The sequence below is a fragment of the Hypanus sabinus genome, chromosome 2, assembly GCF_030144855.1.
Source record: "Hypanus sabinus isolate sHypSab1 chromosome 2, sHypSab1.hap1, whole genome shotgun sequence".
Classification (NCBI taxonomy): domain Eukaryota; kingdom Metazoa; phylum Chordata; class Chondrichthyes; order Myliobatiformes; family Dasyatidae; genus Hypanus; species Hypanus sabinus.
In genome coordinates this window covers 94,751,566-94,767,259 of record NC_082707.1, presented here as the reverse complement: position 1 = coordinate 94,767,259, position 15,694 = coordinate 94,751,566, and the positions used below count along the sequence as shown (strand labels likewise).

The following is a 15,694-nucleotide window of genomic DNA, read 5'->3' as shown; positions in this document are numbered from 1 at the left end:
CTCCTCCCTCACCACCCCCCCACTCTCCCCCTCACCTGGTTTCGCCTATCACCCATCAGCTTGTACTCCTTCCCCTTCCCACATCACCTTATTCTTGCTTCTGTACCCTTTCCTCTCCAGTCTCGGCTTGAAGTGCCCGACTCTTTGTTCTCTTCCAGAGGTGCTGCTTGACCTAAATTCCTCCGGAATTTTGTTTATTTTGTCCAGGTATATATTTTGTTGAACTTGGGCATTGTTCACTGCAGCAAGGAAATAAAATGGGAAAAGGCTAGATTGGTGATTAGTACAGATTTGGTGAGCTGAGAGACCATTTCTGTGCTGTATCTCTCTATGATTGGTTCATTTATTATGGTACAGGAGGCCATTTCTCCTATCGTGCCCACGCCTGCTCCCAGCAAAGTGATCCCACCAGTCTCACTCTCTCCCCTTAAACCCTTCACCATAAAATTTAGCCCTTTAACATGGATTAGTTTCACTTGTACAAAGAAAAGGAATTCACAGGATGACGTTTTGTAACCCCAGTTACCGTACTTGGAACTCCCAGTCTCATTTACTCTGCAGTCTCAATACAGTTGGGTATTTGACTTACTGATCAAACATTTCACACCCATTTCTATTTGCGCAATCAGCCATTTACCCACAAAAGAGATTACAACCAGAAATTAAAACAGTTGGTATTGGAAGCTGTGTGGGTTTGAAACTGAGAGCCAGGTTGGAGGCACAGACTGCTGTTACTGGCGAAACAGGACAAGTCTTTGGCTCACAACTAGAGCCTCAGATTCTCACCATGCTTATCGGTGACACGTGAGAGAGTTGCAAGCTGAATGATGCAGAAGGCAGCAAGAGAGGATGGAGTAATTAATTGGTCGGAGGTGTGATGGGTGGAACTCAATCTGAGGAAGGTTTGGCCCAAGAAGGACACACCTATATATGTTATAAAGGGTGAGAGATTATGAGTGGTGGAGGAGTAGGAGGATTCAAGTGTTATGTGCATAAATTATTAGAAGTGACTGGACAGTACGAAGATGAAAGAAAGTTTGTCTTTCTCCAATGATGCTGAAATACCAGAAGGAAGAATTTGTTCTTCACCAGTATTAATCCACCCATCCTAACAAACCAATCAAGTCTATAGATACCGGTAAAAATGGATTAAATGTTAATTTCTATGCTGTGTACAATATTACTTGTGCAGATTCTACACTGTGAACTGTAATTTACAAAGCAGTTGAGGCCAGTTCTCAGTCAGTCACTAGCCAGTCTTCTTGCTGTGGTCCAATGATCCATCTAATCCCAGCCCGTACTATTCTGCCACCAGGAATTTTCTCCCAAGACCCCATTTAGCCTCCTGGTTGCCTTCAAAGACAAAGCAATATCTTCCCCTTTGGATAAGGCGAGGAACTGAGGCCTGTTGCGTGGTGTGGATAGATAGGAAACATCCCTTATTAACTTTCAAGTGCCCTGGTCAACATGATTTCTCCCAGTTGTCTTCACTAGATATAGCCCTGCTGCTCGCTGAATTTATTAATTCACCCCTGTCAACCTCTCTATTACCTTATTGATTGGTTGTTAATCCTGCTGCAGCAGTAACTGTTGAATGTCCTGATAACCATTACCACACTGATTGATTCATTTGTTGCTTTGCTCGTTGCTCCATTAGTTTATTGATCTGTCGATGTGACTGGTGCTCTATGAATTTATTGATCCACTTGTGCTCACTTGGTTGTATGCCTCTGTCAGTATCCTCTCACTGCTGTTCATTAGTTATGGACTGGTAAGGCTGTGGGTGCATTAACATTAAAACCAAAACGTCACTATGCTCTAATATAAGGCTTTTGTTTTGAATTCTGATGCCCACAGTTTTACAGTCACCATGTTGTTTGAAGACCCGAGTTAAAAATCTTTTTCTGTAGTGTCACAAGGGACTGAGAAGAATATAAAAAGAACTTGGAGATGTCAGCCCCACTGTATCACATTTGCAAACCTTATCTGTCAAGTGTAAAGGCAAGCAAAAGTAATTAGCTTTTAATTTCCCTTTACATTTTGATGTTGTTTTTAATGGAGTTGAACTGTGTTGTAATATATATCAGCACACCTAGCAATTACTGAGTGACAAGTTAATGACCAACTGCTGACAATGGACAGGTGCATCCATTGAGCAGTAAGATGCTATCAGACAGTTGTTTTACTTATTCACTCATTTATTATGTGCTGGTATTACTGCTGAAACCACCATTAATTGCTTGTCACCAGTTATTTCAGACAAGGTGGTGGATAAACCATTCCAGTCATTCTGATGAAGGTTCACCCATGGCCTTGTTTCAGGATTTAGAACGTACGTTGGTGAAGAAATAGTGATGTACTTCCAAGACAGGATGGGATGCAACTAGGGAGGTAGATAGTGGTGTTACTGTCTGTGCAAGCTACTCAAAGTTCAAAGTAAATTTATTATCACAGTGCACACTTATGACACCATATACTTCCTTGAGATTTATTTTCTTCCAGTCATTTATAGGAAAATAAAGAAACACAATAGAATTTATAGAAAACTATACATATCTGTAATGCCCTGGTTAAGATTTTTACTGCTGTGCTGTAGGTATTTCATTTCTGTAAGAGCAGTCTGTTCTGCTTTCAGCTAAAGATAAGTGGTTATGCTGTTCAACTTGGGAATGTTGTGTCAGCCAATCAGGATGGTGGAATTGGGAGAAAGCTCTAGAAGAAGCTGGATGGAGAGGCTCTTGTGATGGACACTGGTGTGGGTCGAGGTCTTTTCGGAAGGAGCTGGGAGAGGGCAGGGGGAAGATGGCTGAGGATGCCGTCCCTGTTGCACAAGGTGCTTTGTGCAGATGAATGGCTTCAGGGAGGAAGGACCAGTATTTCCATGGGGGAGCCCGTTTGTTTGAGATGGATTTCAAGCACCATTCAGAAGGTTGTGTGTGCTTTCACGCAGACTATGTTAAAGACAACTTCCAGATGAGCTCCAACTTGTGTGCATATCTGGACTGGGTTAACTGTAATGGGCCCTTTTTATTTTTTTCCTTTTCTTTTTCCTACTGACTGTTCATTGAAGCTGACATTTGTAAATATACTTTCTTTATATTGTATGCAGTATATGATCTGTTATTTCTTGCCAATGGCTGATTGCATGGGGGCAGTCTTTACACAGGATTCACACAGACCAGGGTTTGGGTGGCTGAGACATCCCAACTTCCCGGCTTTGGTGGGACCGGAGTCATACTGACCCTGGATGTTCAGAGTTCGGGAAAGGTGGTTTTCTCACCGCTAATCCAACGGTTGTTAGCGAGGGGCTAACGAACTGCTAGAGATGCCTGGTACAAAGGGGTTTTGTATCAAAGACCGAAAACATGCAGTGTGCAACTAATAAATAAAAAGTAAATAATTAATACTCAGAACATGAGTCCTTGAAAGTGAGTCTGTAGGTTGAGGATTCAGTTCAGCTCTCGCCCTACTTGGTGGTCGTGGCTGTGGGCTTGGGTTGTGTTGTTGGGGCAGCCTTGGTGAAAAACAACGCTGCATTTTACTGATGGCACATGCTACAAGCCAGAGATAGAATGAGGAGGGATTTTAAGGTGGTGTTTGTTCGGGTTGGGGTTCTCTGTCCTGAATGATACCAGATTTCATGAGTGTTGTTGGAGCTGCACTCATCCAGTCAAGTGGAAAGCATTCCATCACACTGTGAATACTGCAGCGGGGAAAGTGGAAAAGGCTTTGCGAGTCAGGAGGTGGCACGTTGAGGATATCAGCTTCTCATTTGTTCATGTAGTCGGGGTTCTCAGGTGGCTGGTCCTGTTGAGACTTCTTGAGTATGGTAATGTCCCAGGCTGTTAATGCCTGCCTTACAAAGAAAGCAGATGTCTCAAATTTTGGAAACCAAGCTCCTCTTCTTTGACTCCATTTGACTTTCTGCTGCCCTAAGAGAGCAACTAGCATAATCAAGTCCCCCTTGCCACTTCGCCACTCTTCTCCCCTATCCTGTCAGACTGAAGATACGAAAGCTTAAACCAGCCGACAATACGATGGCTTCTATCCTGTTGTAAATAAATATTTACAACATACAATATAAATATAAATATTCTCCTCTAATCGGGAAGCGGCCTGGTCGAGGGAAGTGCCTAGTGTGAAAAGTGCCAGTCTTTGGCTCAAGAGTCTTCGGCGAGGAGGCTGAGGGAGGAGACTACGCCAGGCACGATTGGAGAGGGTGAAGACATGACCGCTAAGCTGATTCAGTGTGCTACGTGCATGATGTGGGAGGTCAGGGACACTGATGGTGCCCCCAGCTGCTACAGCTGTGGAAAGTGTGTCCAGATTCAGCTTCTGAAGGAGCATGTTGCAGCACTGAAGAAAGAACTGGATGACCTCAGATTTATCCGTGAAAACAGGAGTTTTCTGGACAGTGAGGTTGTTGCACCGAGGATACCGGAAAAGAGAAACGGGGCTACAATGAGGACGGAAAGGATGGTTGAAGTACAGGAGACCCCAGGGGATGTACCTCTCGTAAACAGGTTCACCCTCTTGGAAGCTGTCAGGACAGAAGATACTGCCAGTCTGAGAGGCGGACAGGTCTGCGAGCCAAAAATTGGTGCAGAAGCAGAGCTGAGGATTTAGACATTAGGAAGAGCCGTGGTAGTAGGGGATTCCATAGCAAGAGGTACAGAAAGGGGTTTCTGCAGCAACAGGTGAGATTTAAGGATGGTGCGTTGCCTCCCTGGTGCTAGGATCCAGGACATCACGGACAGATTGCAGGGAATCCTCAAGGGTGAAGGTGAACAGCCGGAAGTAGTAGTGCATGTCGGCACAAATGACATCGGGAAGAAGAGGCAGGACATTCTGCAGCGGGACTTCAGAGAACTCAGAAGAAGGCTGAAAAGCAGGACTCCCAGGGTAGTTACCTCTGCTTTGCTTCCAGTTCCTCATGCTGGAGAGGGCAGGAACAGGGAGATAATGGACTTGAATGTGTGGCTGAGGAACTGGTGCAGGAAGCAAGGATTTACATTCTTGGACCACTGGGATCTGTTTTGGGGTAGGGATGAATTGTACAAAAGGGATGGGTTGCACCTTAATAGGCGGGGGACCAGCATTCTGGCAGACAGGTTTGCCACTGCTACACAGATGTGATTAAACTAAGTAGTGGAGCGGAGGGGATGAACTGGAAATATAAGGGAAAGATGAAAAATATAAGAGTTAAAGGGGAAGTGAAAATAAGAAAAGTTAAAAATGACAACAGAATCAATGGAATAGAAAGCTCAAGAAGAGATCATACAGTATGGCCAAGTGAAATAGGAATTGAAATGAAAGAAGAGGGGAGTAACAAATTAAAAGTATTTTATATGAATGCATGAAGTATAAGGAATAAAGTAGATAAGCATGAGGCTCACTTGGAAATTGGCAAGTACGATGTTGTGGGAATAACTGAGACATGGCTTCAAGCGGACAGGGCCTGGGAAATGAATATTCAAGGATATACATCTTATCGAAAGGACAGACTGATGGGCAGAGGGGATGGGGTGGCTCTGTTGGTGAGGAATGATATTCAGTCCCTTGCGAGGGTGGACATATAATCAGGGGATGTAGAGTCAATATGGACAGAACTGAGAAATTCTAAGGGTAGAAGGACCCTAATGGGAGTTATCTACAGGCCCCCAAACAGCAGTCTGGATGTAGGGTGTAAGTTGAATGAAGAGTTAAAATTGGCATGTTGCAAAGGTAATGATACAGTTGTCATGGGGGATTTCAACATGCAGGTAGACTGGGAGAATCAGAATGGTATTGGACCCCAAGAAAGGGAGTTTGTGGAGTGCCTCTGAGATGGATTCTTAGAACAGCTTGTACTGGAGCCTACCAGGGAGAAGGCAATTCTAGATTTAGTGTTGTGCAATGAACCAGATTTGATCAGGGACCTCGAGGTAAAGGAACCATTAGGAGGTAGTGACCATAATATGATATGTTTTAACCTACAATTTGAGAAGGATAAGGGAAAATCGGATATGTCAGTATTACAGTTGAACAAAGGGAACTATGGAGCTATGAGGGAGGAGCTGGCCAAAGTTCAATGGAACAATACCCTAGCAGGGAAAACAGTGAAACAACAATGACAGGTATTTCTGGGAATAATGCAGAAAGTGCAGGATTGGTTCATTCCAAAGAGGAAGAAAGATCCTAAGGGGAGTAAGGGGCGGCTGTGGCTGATGAGGGAAGTAAAGGGCAGTATAAAAATAAAAGAGAAGGAGTATAACATAGCAAAGATGAGCGGGAAACTGGAGAACTGGGAAGCTTTTAAAGAGCAACAGAAGATAACAAAAAAGGCAATACGCCAAGAAAAAATGAGGTACGAAGGTAAACTAGCCAAGAATATAAAGGAGGATAGTAAAAGCTTTTTTAGGTATGTGAATAGCAAAAAAATAGTTAAGACCAAAATTGGGCCATTGAAGACAGAAACGGGTGAATTTATTATGGGGAACAAGGAAATGGCAGATGAGTTGAACAGGTACTTTGGATCTGTCTTCAATAGGGAAGACACAAAACAATCTCCCAGATGTAATAGTGGCCAAAGGAACTAGGGTAAAGGATGAACTGAAGGAAATTTATATTAGGCAAGAAACGATGTTGGATAGATTATTGAGTCTAAAGGCTGATAAGTCCCTGGGATCTGATGGTCTGCATCCCAGGGTACTTAAAGAGGTGGCTCTAGAAATCGTGGACGCATTGGTAATCATTTTTCAATGTTCTATAGATTCAGGAACAGTTCCTGCTGATTGGAGGGTGGCTAATGTTGTCCCACTTTTCAAGAAAGGAGGGAGAGTGAAAACAGGGAATTATAGACCAGTTAGCCTGACGTCAGTGGTGGGAAAGATGCTGGAGTCAATTATAAAAAAGGAAATTACGACACATTTGGATAGCAGTAGAAGGATCAGTCCGAGTCAGCATGGATTTATGAAAGGAAAATCATGCTTGACTAATCTCCTGGAGTTTTTTTGAGGATGTAGCTATGAAAATGGACAAGGGAGAACCAGTGGATGTAGTGTACCTGGACTTCCAGAAAGCTTTTGATGAAGTCCCACATAGGAGATTAGTGGGCAAAATGAGGGCACATGGTATTGGGGGCAGAGTACTGACATGGATTGAAAATTAGCTGGCTGACAGGAAAAAAAGAGTAGTGATTAACGGGTCCCTTTTGGAATGGCAGGCTGTGACCAGTGGGGTACCACAAGGTTTGGTGCTGGGACTGCAGCTGTTTACAATATACATTAATGATTTAGATGAAGGGATTAAAAGTAACATTAGCAAATTTGCTGATGACACAAAGCTGGGTGGCAGTGTGAAATGTCAGGAGGATGTTATGAGAATGCAGGGTGACTTGGACAGGTTGGGTGAGTGGGCAAATGTATGGCAGATGCAGTTTAATGTGGATAAATGTGAGGTTATCCACTTTGGTGGCAAGAACAGGAAGGCAGATTACTATCTAAATGGAGTCAAGTTAGGAAAAGGGGAAGTACAACGAGATCTAGGTGTTCTTGTACATCAGTCAATGAAATGCAGGTACAGCAGGCAGTGAAGAAAGCTAATGACATGCTGGCCTTTATAACAAGAGGAATTGAGTATAGGAGTAAAGAGGTCCTTCTGGAGCTGTACAGGGCCCTGGTGAGACCCCACCTGGAGTATTGTGTGCAGTTTTGGTCTCCAAATTTGACAAAGGACGTTCTTGCTATTGAGGGAGTGCAGCGTAGGTTCACAAGGTTAATTTCCGGAATGGCGGGACTGTCATATGTTGAAAGATTGGAGCGACTGGGCTTGTATACACTGGAATTTAGATGAGAGGGGATCTGATTGAGACATATAAGATTATTAAGGGATTGGACACACTGGAGGCAGGAAGCATGTTCCAGCTGATGGGTGAGTCCAGAACTAGAGGCCACAGTTTAAGAATAAGGGGTAGGCCATTTAGAACAGAGATGCGGAAAAACTTTTTCACCCAGAGAGTGGTGGATATGTGGAATGCTCTGCCACAGAAGGCAGTGGAGGCCAAGTCTCTGGATGCATTCAAGAGAGAGTTAGATAGAGCTCTTATAGATAGCGGGGTCAAGGGCTATGGGGAGAAGGCAGGAACGGGGTACTGATTGCGTATGATCAGCCATGATAACAGTGAATGGCGGTGCTGGCTAGAAGGGCCGAATGGCCTACTCCTGCGCCTACTGTCTATTGAATTTCACTTAGTTTATTTTTTATCATTTTCGATTTTGGGTCCCTAATTCTATGAATTGTATTTTCTGCTATCTTTTTTTTTTCAGTTTCCACGCCAGTATTTTCATAGATTTCGATCACTTTCATAATGTCTCTGTTTCAGAAACATTAAATTTTTCCTGATTTCTTGTGTAGCCAAACTATTAATTTCATTCCTAATTCTTTTAATTTCCCCTAATGTATCCTGTGCCAAATTCAATTTGTGTTCTTTCTCTAGTTCCTTCAGCCTGTTTTGTAATTCCTCTAATGTTTTATTTCTTATTTTTTTCTTATATGAAGATAACACTATAACTTTTCCTCTTAAGACCGCTTTCAGAGTCTCCCATAAAATGGGAGGTGAAACCTTTCCATTATCATTAAATTCTAAGTAGAGACCAATTTCTTTTTTAATTTGTTCCTTAAAGTATGGATCATTGAGTAGACTTGAATTTAGTTTCCAAATAGCATTTTTTGGTTGTAGGTCAAAATCAACAGATAAATATATAGGTGCATGGTCACTTACATCTATTGTCCCAATTCCACAGGTGTTTATTTTGTTTTTGTCTGTTCCAAAGTTATGAAATAGTCTATTCATGTATATACAGAATGGGGAGCAGAATAATGAGTGTAATCCCTTCTGTCGGGGAAAAGGTCCCTCCATTTATCAATTAAACAAACATGCTCAAAAAGTGTATTAATTTTCTTATGTAAAGATTTTGTTTCATAGGTTTTTGTATTGGAAGAGTCTAAGTTTTGTTGTAATTGTAAATTTAAGTCTCCCCCACATATCAGGAGACCTTCTGTTTCTGTTACCATAATAAGAGTAATTTTCTGAATATCACTTCCTGGGGGTGCATATATATTCAATAGAGTAACTGAATTTCCGTCTATATTCCCCCTTACCAGAATATATCTGCCCTCTTTATCTCCCATTTCGAATACTTTTTCAAAATTTAGCTTACTTGAGATAAGAATAGCAACTCCTCTCCTATGTCCTGGTTTATAGGAGGAGAAAAACAGATTAGTGAAGCCCATTCTCTTTAGTTTTTTATGCTCATTATCACTTAAATGAATTTCCTGTAAATATACTACATGGGCTTGTTCTTTTTTCATTTTGGATAAAATTCTCTTATGTTTGATTGGATTTAATAGCCCATTGACATTAAAAGAAATGAATTTTACCTTGTCCTTAGCCATCTGAATTTATCTGTCAACGTATCATTGAAATTAGAATAAAACTTAATCGATCTACTCCCTAAACAAATAAGAACCAAGAAACGCAAATAATAACACAATGGCCATGAACGTAATTCAAGGCTGAGGTCTCTAGTAGATGACCCTGCGTTGAGCTAGAGGAAATGTCTAGCTGTGGGGGATAACCTCTCCTACTTGTGAGTTGATGGCCTCCATTGCAGTATTCATAAATGTCAGTGAACGAATCCATTACACAGAAAAGATTTCCCTGTGTACTCCTCCTATATATACACATATATATATATATCTGTATCTATACATGCATACACACCCACACACATGCGCACACACACACACACACACACACACACACACACACACATATATATTACACATATATGCACACATATATATTCTCATTTTGGTGGGAAAAAGGAGTAAGTGAGCGAATGAAGAATAACAACTAAGCAATATAAATTCCACATTATAATAAGTATTTCTCGAGATAGGTATATCACGTCTACTTTTGCTTCCGTTTAGCTTCTCAACATTTTTAAAGTTAGCCAAACCTTATGGCTCTTCTGAAGGGGCTGAGGACTGTCTTTGGGAAACTCCCGGTCTCTTCCTGATGTAATTCTTTTGGCCTCCTCTCGTCTCCTGTCTTCTCGATTCTCACACTATTTCCCAAGCAGAGCGGGATAATTCCTCTGCCAGGCTTTCCCTCGGTTTGGTCATGCTGACGGGCAACTCTCTGGCCTTCATGTCTGTAGTCGCCTCTTCCTCTGTCTGGTACAACCACGTCCCGTCGTCATAAAACACTCAAAGTTTAGCAGGGTATGGAGTTTAAAATCTAATCTTTTTTTGCTTTAGTACTCGCTTTACTTCAGAGTATTCTTTATGTTTCTGCAGGACCGCGGAGGGGGGGTAATCTTGGTCGAAATATATTACTTTATTATCTAAAAACACTCTCTTCTTACCCCAGACCCTTCGTTGAATCTCCGCCTTGGTGCTGTACTGAAGGAATTTAATTATTATTGAACGTGGCTTATCTTGAATAGACTTCGGGACTAGTGCACGATGGGCTCTTTCGATTTCCAGCTCCATAGTTGAGGGAAGCTCCAGCGCGTCCCGCAGCAACTTTCCGACAAACTCGGTCATAGGCAAGCCCTCCGCTCTTTCGGGAACGTTGTACATTTTGATATTTTTCTGCCGTGATCTTCCCTCCAGGTCAAGCAGTTTACCATGTTGGTGATTTGATATTTTTATTGTCTTACTCAGTATTCGTTCAACAATTTGAATGCGATCTTCCACCTTCTCAATTCGAGTCTCTGCCGCTGCTATTTTTTGATTGACGTTGGCGAGCTCTGACTTAATATCATGTAGCTGCTGCTTTATTTCTTTCTGGAACTCCCTTATCTCTTTCAGAATTTCGTTCATATTCACCGCTTTGCCTGAACGAGGCCCAGCGTCTGCCTTGCTAGCACATGGTCGGGTAGGAGAGCCACTCGCTGCACTCCTCTCGGCCGCAGGCTCCGCAGTGTCGCTTTTTTAATTTCCATTCTTTTTCCCCATTCTTGCCCCTCTTTTCAGTTCAAATATTTTTTGAAAAATATTATATTTGATGGGTTAACGGGGCTTAATACGTGTTTTTCCGGAGGAGCTAGTGACTTAAGCTGCCATTCCCAATGATGATGTCACTGGAAACCTGTGCTGCCCTGTTTCAGTTGTAATCTTTTGGGTGAGACACCACGTCTTCCCTCTCACTGAACAATGAGGATCCCATGGCACTACTGAAGGGCAGGTAGCTCTCCTGAGTGAAATTGGTCCATGATAGAGGATTGCGCTTCCATTTGGGCTGTCATATTTCCAATATTGGAACATTTCAGAACTACTTCATTGGCTGTGGGATGTACTGAACTCATAATGAAGGCGGTTGTTGTATAGGCACATTTTTTTCTTTCTTGCGCAGATGGAGAAAGCTGGAATCAGGGTTTCAGTGAATGTTATTTGACCTTCCACGTAGAGTTAATCATTAACGGAAGCAGGGAAAGGATACAGGATTAACCCTTAGGTGTTTTGCCTTTATTTCAGCCAATGTCAGAGTTCCACAGGAAATCCTGTCTCACCTTCTCCATCAGTGCAAAAAATGGTTTAAGTTTAAAGAAAGAACTTTGAGGTCCAAAGTAACAGAACCTGTGATAGTCTCTCAACATGGCAGCTTGATATCAAAGTGGGAAAATGAAGTGTTGTCACAGGGAGTTAATCTGTTATTCTTGTGTCTGCCCTTTGGAAACCGAGATCAAATAATAGGCAGGAGTGTTTATTCTGTTCCACCTTCAGCAGAGTGGATTGAAACTGTTGTGGTTTCCAGGAGGTCACTTTTATTCTCTGAACTTAGGGTATTAACCATCTGGTTAAGAGTTTTGGACCATAAGACATAGGAGCAGAATTAAGCCATTCAGCCCATCAAGCCTACTCCGCCATTTGATCACGGTTGATCTGTTATCCCTCTGAGCCCCATTTTCCTGCCCTCTCCCAGTATCCTTTGATGTCCTTTTTAAACTGAACCTCTGCTTTAAACATACCCAATGACTTGGCTTCCACAGCCACCTGTGGCAATGAATTCCACAGATTCATCATCCTCTGGCTAAATAAATCCCTTCTTATTTCAGTTCCAAAGGGCTATCCTTGTATTCTGAGGAAACATCCTCTCCATGTCCACTTGATCTAAGGTTTTCATATTCAATAGGTTTCAATGAGATCCTCCCCTTCACTCTTCTGAACTCCCGTGAGTACAGGCTCAGAGCCACCAAACATTCCTCATATGTTAACCCTTTCATTCCTACAGTCATTCTTGTGAACCTCCTCCAAAGCAAGCACATCCTTTCTGAGATGAGGACCCCAAAACTGCTCACAATAGCCCAAGTGTGGTCTCACCAGTGACATATAAGGTCTCTTTATATGGTTTGCAGTACATGGCTAGAAAAGCCAGCATTTGCCCGTGAGAAGATGGTGGTGCTTCACCTTCTGGAACTGGTGCCGTCATTGCAGTGACGATGTTCCCCCCAGTGGCACTGGGCGGGGGTTTGCAGGGTTTAGACCTAGTGATAATGAAGAAGCAATGCTTCTTGCTGCTGGAGGCAATGGGTCTAGGAGTAGCCTGGGTGAGTAACTGAGATGTTGATGAGACGTGATGTAAACACGATGCACTGGTATACAGTAGAATGAGGGCAGAGAGCAGTGAATCAGGATCAACTTTATTCATCATTTGCATTTATATGTATTGGGAATTTGCTAGGTTGTGTTGGTCAGGGCATGACCTGAAACAAAACAATGACCTTCAACAATTATAAAGAATTATATAAAAAATAAACTAGAGGTTAAAGTACTGCTATGGAATAAAATGTGCATAAATATATAAATACTAGCCTGCATTTACAACATAAACAGCATTGTAAACATTGAGTTAAAGTGATTTCAGTACGGTGATGAAATAGAGAGGGTGGGTGTGGCTAACTAAAATGGTCAATCAGATTAACTGGCTGGGGGAGGAAGGTACAAGCGAATCAGCTGCTCTGAGGAAGAGAGAGTATGCAGTTTACAGACTCTTCTGACCTCAGGCCTTCCTGGATCATTTTGAGAGCTGCCCATCCAGGCAATTTGGGGACATTTCATCACGCTCCTGGTGGAAAAGCTTTGGATGTTTCCCATACTGCAGGACATGAAGATCTTGTAGCCACCAGGAGATTAGTGCATGGCTGATGTTGCAATGTGAAACAACAAGCAGTCTGTTGGAGGAAAAGAATTGTTATAAGAACTGCATCAGGAGTCCTGGGGGTTTTTATATCGCTGGTGCTGAGCCCTAGGATATTGAAAGTAGGGATTCTGTGATTGTAGTCTGATTGGACAGTAATCTGCCAGATTAGGTTTGTTTGAAAAGAAAATGCAGTGCAATAAAACTCTGTTAATCTGGCAAACTCAAGGCTTTGGTAGTGCCAGATTAGCTAATTTTCTGGATTCGCAGATGTTACTTTATTAATGCCCCAGTACACTTTTTCAGAAAGATTACTCAACAATATTTCAGTGAAACCAGTAGGTGGGTGTGGCCAGTTGAATTAGATGTGTCTAAAAGTGAGCATGGGAACAGAGGCCCTAGTGAGTAGACGGGACATGGCAGTGATTAAAAGGCTGTTAGGTAGCTGCATGAATATGCTGGGAATTTAGGGATGTGGATCATATAGAAGCAGAAATGATTTAGTTTAATTCAGCATTGTCTTTGCACAGACATTATGGGGTAAAGGGCCTGTTTCTGCAGTCCAAAGGAGATTCACTAGGTTGGTTAATTCTTGTGATGAGAGGGTTGTCCTATCAAAAGAGCTGGGCATTCGGGATCTGTGTTCCTTGGGCTTAGAAGAAAGAATGGTGATTTAATTTAAACATTCAGTCAATGGTCCCTCTAATTTTTTTCTACAGCTGTGCGAACTAACCATTGTGCTGAACAGGAAATTTTTGCACAGCTTGAAAACTGTGCAGCACTTTATATGTTTTGTTTTGTTATATGCACATCAAGCAAACACAAACCACAAATCACAACACAAGAAAACGATGCAGGCAGTCAAAACAAATGACAGGCACAACAGCAAACACAAAATGTTTTGACTAGATGGCATCAGTGTTCATCATGGTTTATTAACAATGAACTACTGACTTCCATTCTGTGTTTATTATTACAATTTGTAACAATGTTGTAACTTGGAACAGTCAATATAAATACATTGAGGCTCTAAAACGTTTCATTGTACATTCATTATTTAGAAAGGTTGTGGATTATATTCATTAAAACATAATTATTAGGCATTTCACAATTATATTAATATAGATTTCAAAATTATTTTAACATTATATAAAAGAAAATTCCATCTGCATGGCAACAAAGGCTATGTGTGCGGGAGCATTTCAGTTACTGTGAGGCTGTACACCCATGCAGCTGAAAGGCAACAATGTACAGTGCAAAGTTCTAAGAGAGCTTGACAGGGTGGACATTGAGGTATTTCCACTAGTGGGAGAGTGATGAATAGGGAAATAGCTACAAAATAATTGGCTGGCCATTCTTTTCTGAGAGGGTGGCAAATCTTTGGAATTTTCAGCCCAGAAGATGGTGGAGGCTGGATCATTAGATATAGTTAAGGTGAAGACAGATGAATATTTGAAAGATCAAGGAATTGAGGGTTATGGGGTACTGACACAGAAGAGGAGCTAAGGTCAGCAGAGATTATCCATAATCATAGTGGAGAAGAAGTACTTGCCCAGCTGATGTTTGATGCTAGACCCACCAATGTGGTTGACTCTTAACCATCTGCTCAATCCTGAGGTAATTATAGAGTAACAATAGATGTGGTGTCTGCAGCCCAATTTAAAATGTTCCATTTTTCATACCTTCAAAGAATGCATGGGAATAAGTGACAGGGGGTTTACTGGCTTTAATAAAGAGCAGGTGGAGTGCAGGAATTGAAGGCAGTTCTGATTAGCTTCTGAGTGGATTGGATACCAAGCTGACCGGCTTTCCTTCTTTTTCCAGGGCAAAAGGAGGCCATCGTGGCAACTTCACTAAAAAGCAGCAGTTTTGCCACCGTGACAGACATCAGTGACTCCGAACTGAACTTCCCCTGACCACTGGCAGGATCGGCTTCAGTGGAGAGAACCGCTCCAGTTTGGCCTCACTCCTCCAGCAAGTGACCCCTTGGGCCCACCAGATGTGGTGGGTCTTGTGCAAAGGTGCCTCCTTGCAAACCTGCTTGTTAACTTGAGTGCCTGTTTGTCAACTCTGGTGTAGTAAATTCCTGGAGACTTCGTTAGATGAGCTCCTGCCACCAACCACCCTTCCCCACTGTCTGCTAAGCACCTTCTCCTCACTGCCTTCCTCTGCCCAGAGGAGAGCAAATGGACTTCACTGTTCAAGTTAATGATTTGATTGAGTCATAGCCCAATATTTTTATATTTAATAAATAATTATTCATTTAAAAAAACTTCTGTTTTTTTCTTTACCGTTGTTCCCAAAGTTTTCTGGAGATTAATCCTCATTAGAACAGGGTTCCAAGAATGCTGGCATTTTTGCCATTTTATTCTTCTCATTTGTCCCATACCTAACGCTGAGGATGCTTCTGAAACACAAGAAAATCTGCAGATGCTGGAAATCCGAAGCAACACACAGAAAATGCTGGAGGAGCTCAGCAGGTCAGGCCCCATCCATGGAAAAAAGTAA

At 42.2% G+C, this 15,694-nt stretch overlaps 1 protein-coding gene across 6 annotated transcripts in view; it reads left to right on the top strand.

Annotated features, from left to right (window-relative positions):
• LOC132381197 (cilium assembly protein DZIP1L-like) overlaps nt 1-15,450 on the top strand; it is a 162,034-nt gene extending 146,584 nt beyond the window's left edge. For all 6 annotated transcript variants that reach the window (XM_059950507.1, XM_059950518.1, XM_059950493.1 and 3 more), the window contains one exon: nt 15,011-15,450. In XM_059950507.1, the coding sequence (XP_059806490.1) occupies nt 15,011-15,102 (92 nt within the window). In that variant the 3' untranslated portion in view covers nt 15,103-15,450. The remainder of the gene's footprint in view (nt 1-15,010) is intronic.
• The last annotated feature ends 244 nt before the right edge of the window (nt 15,451-15,694 follow it).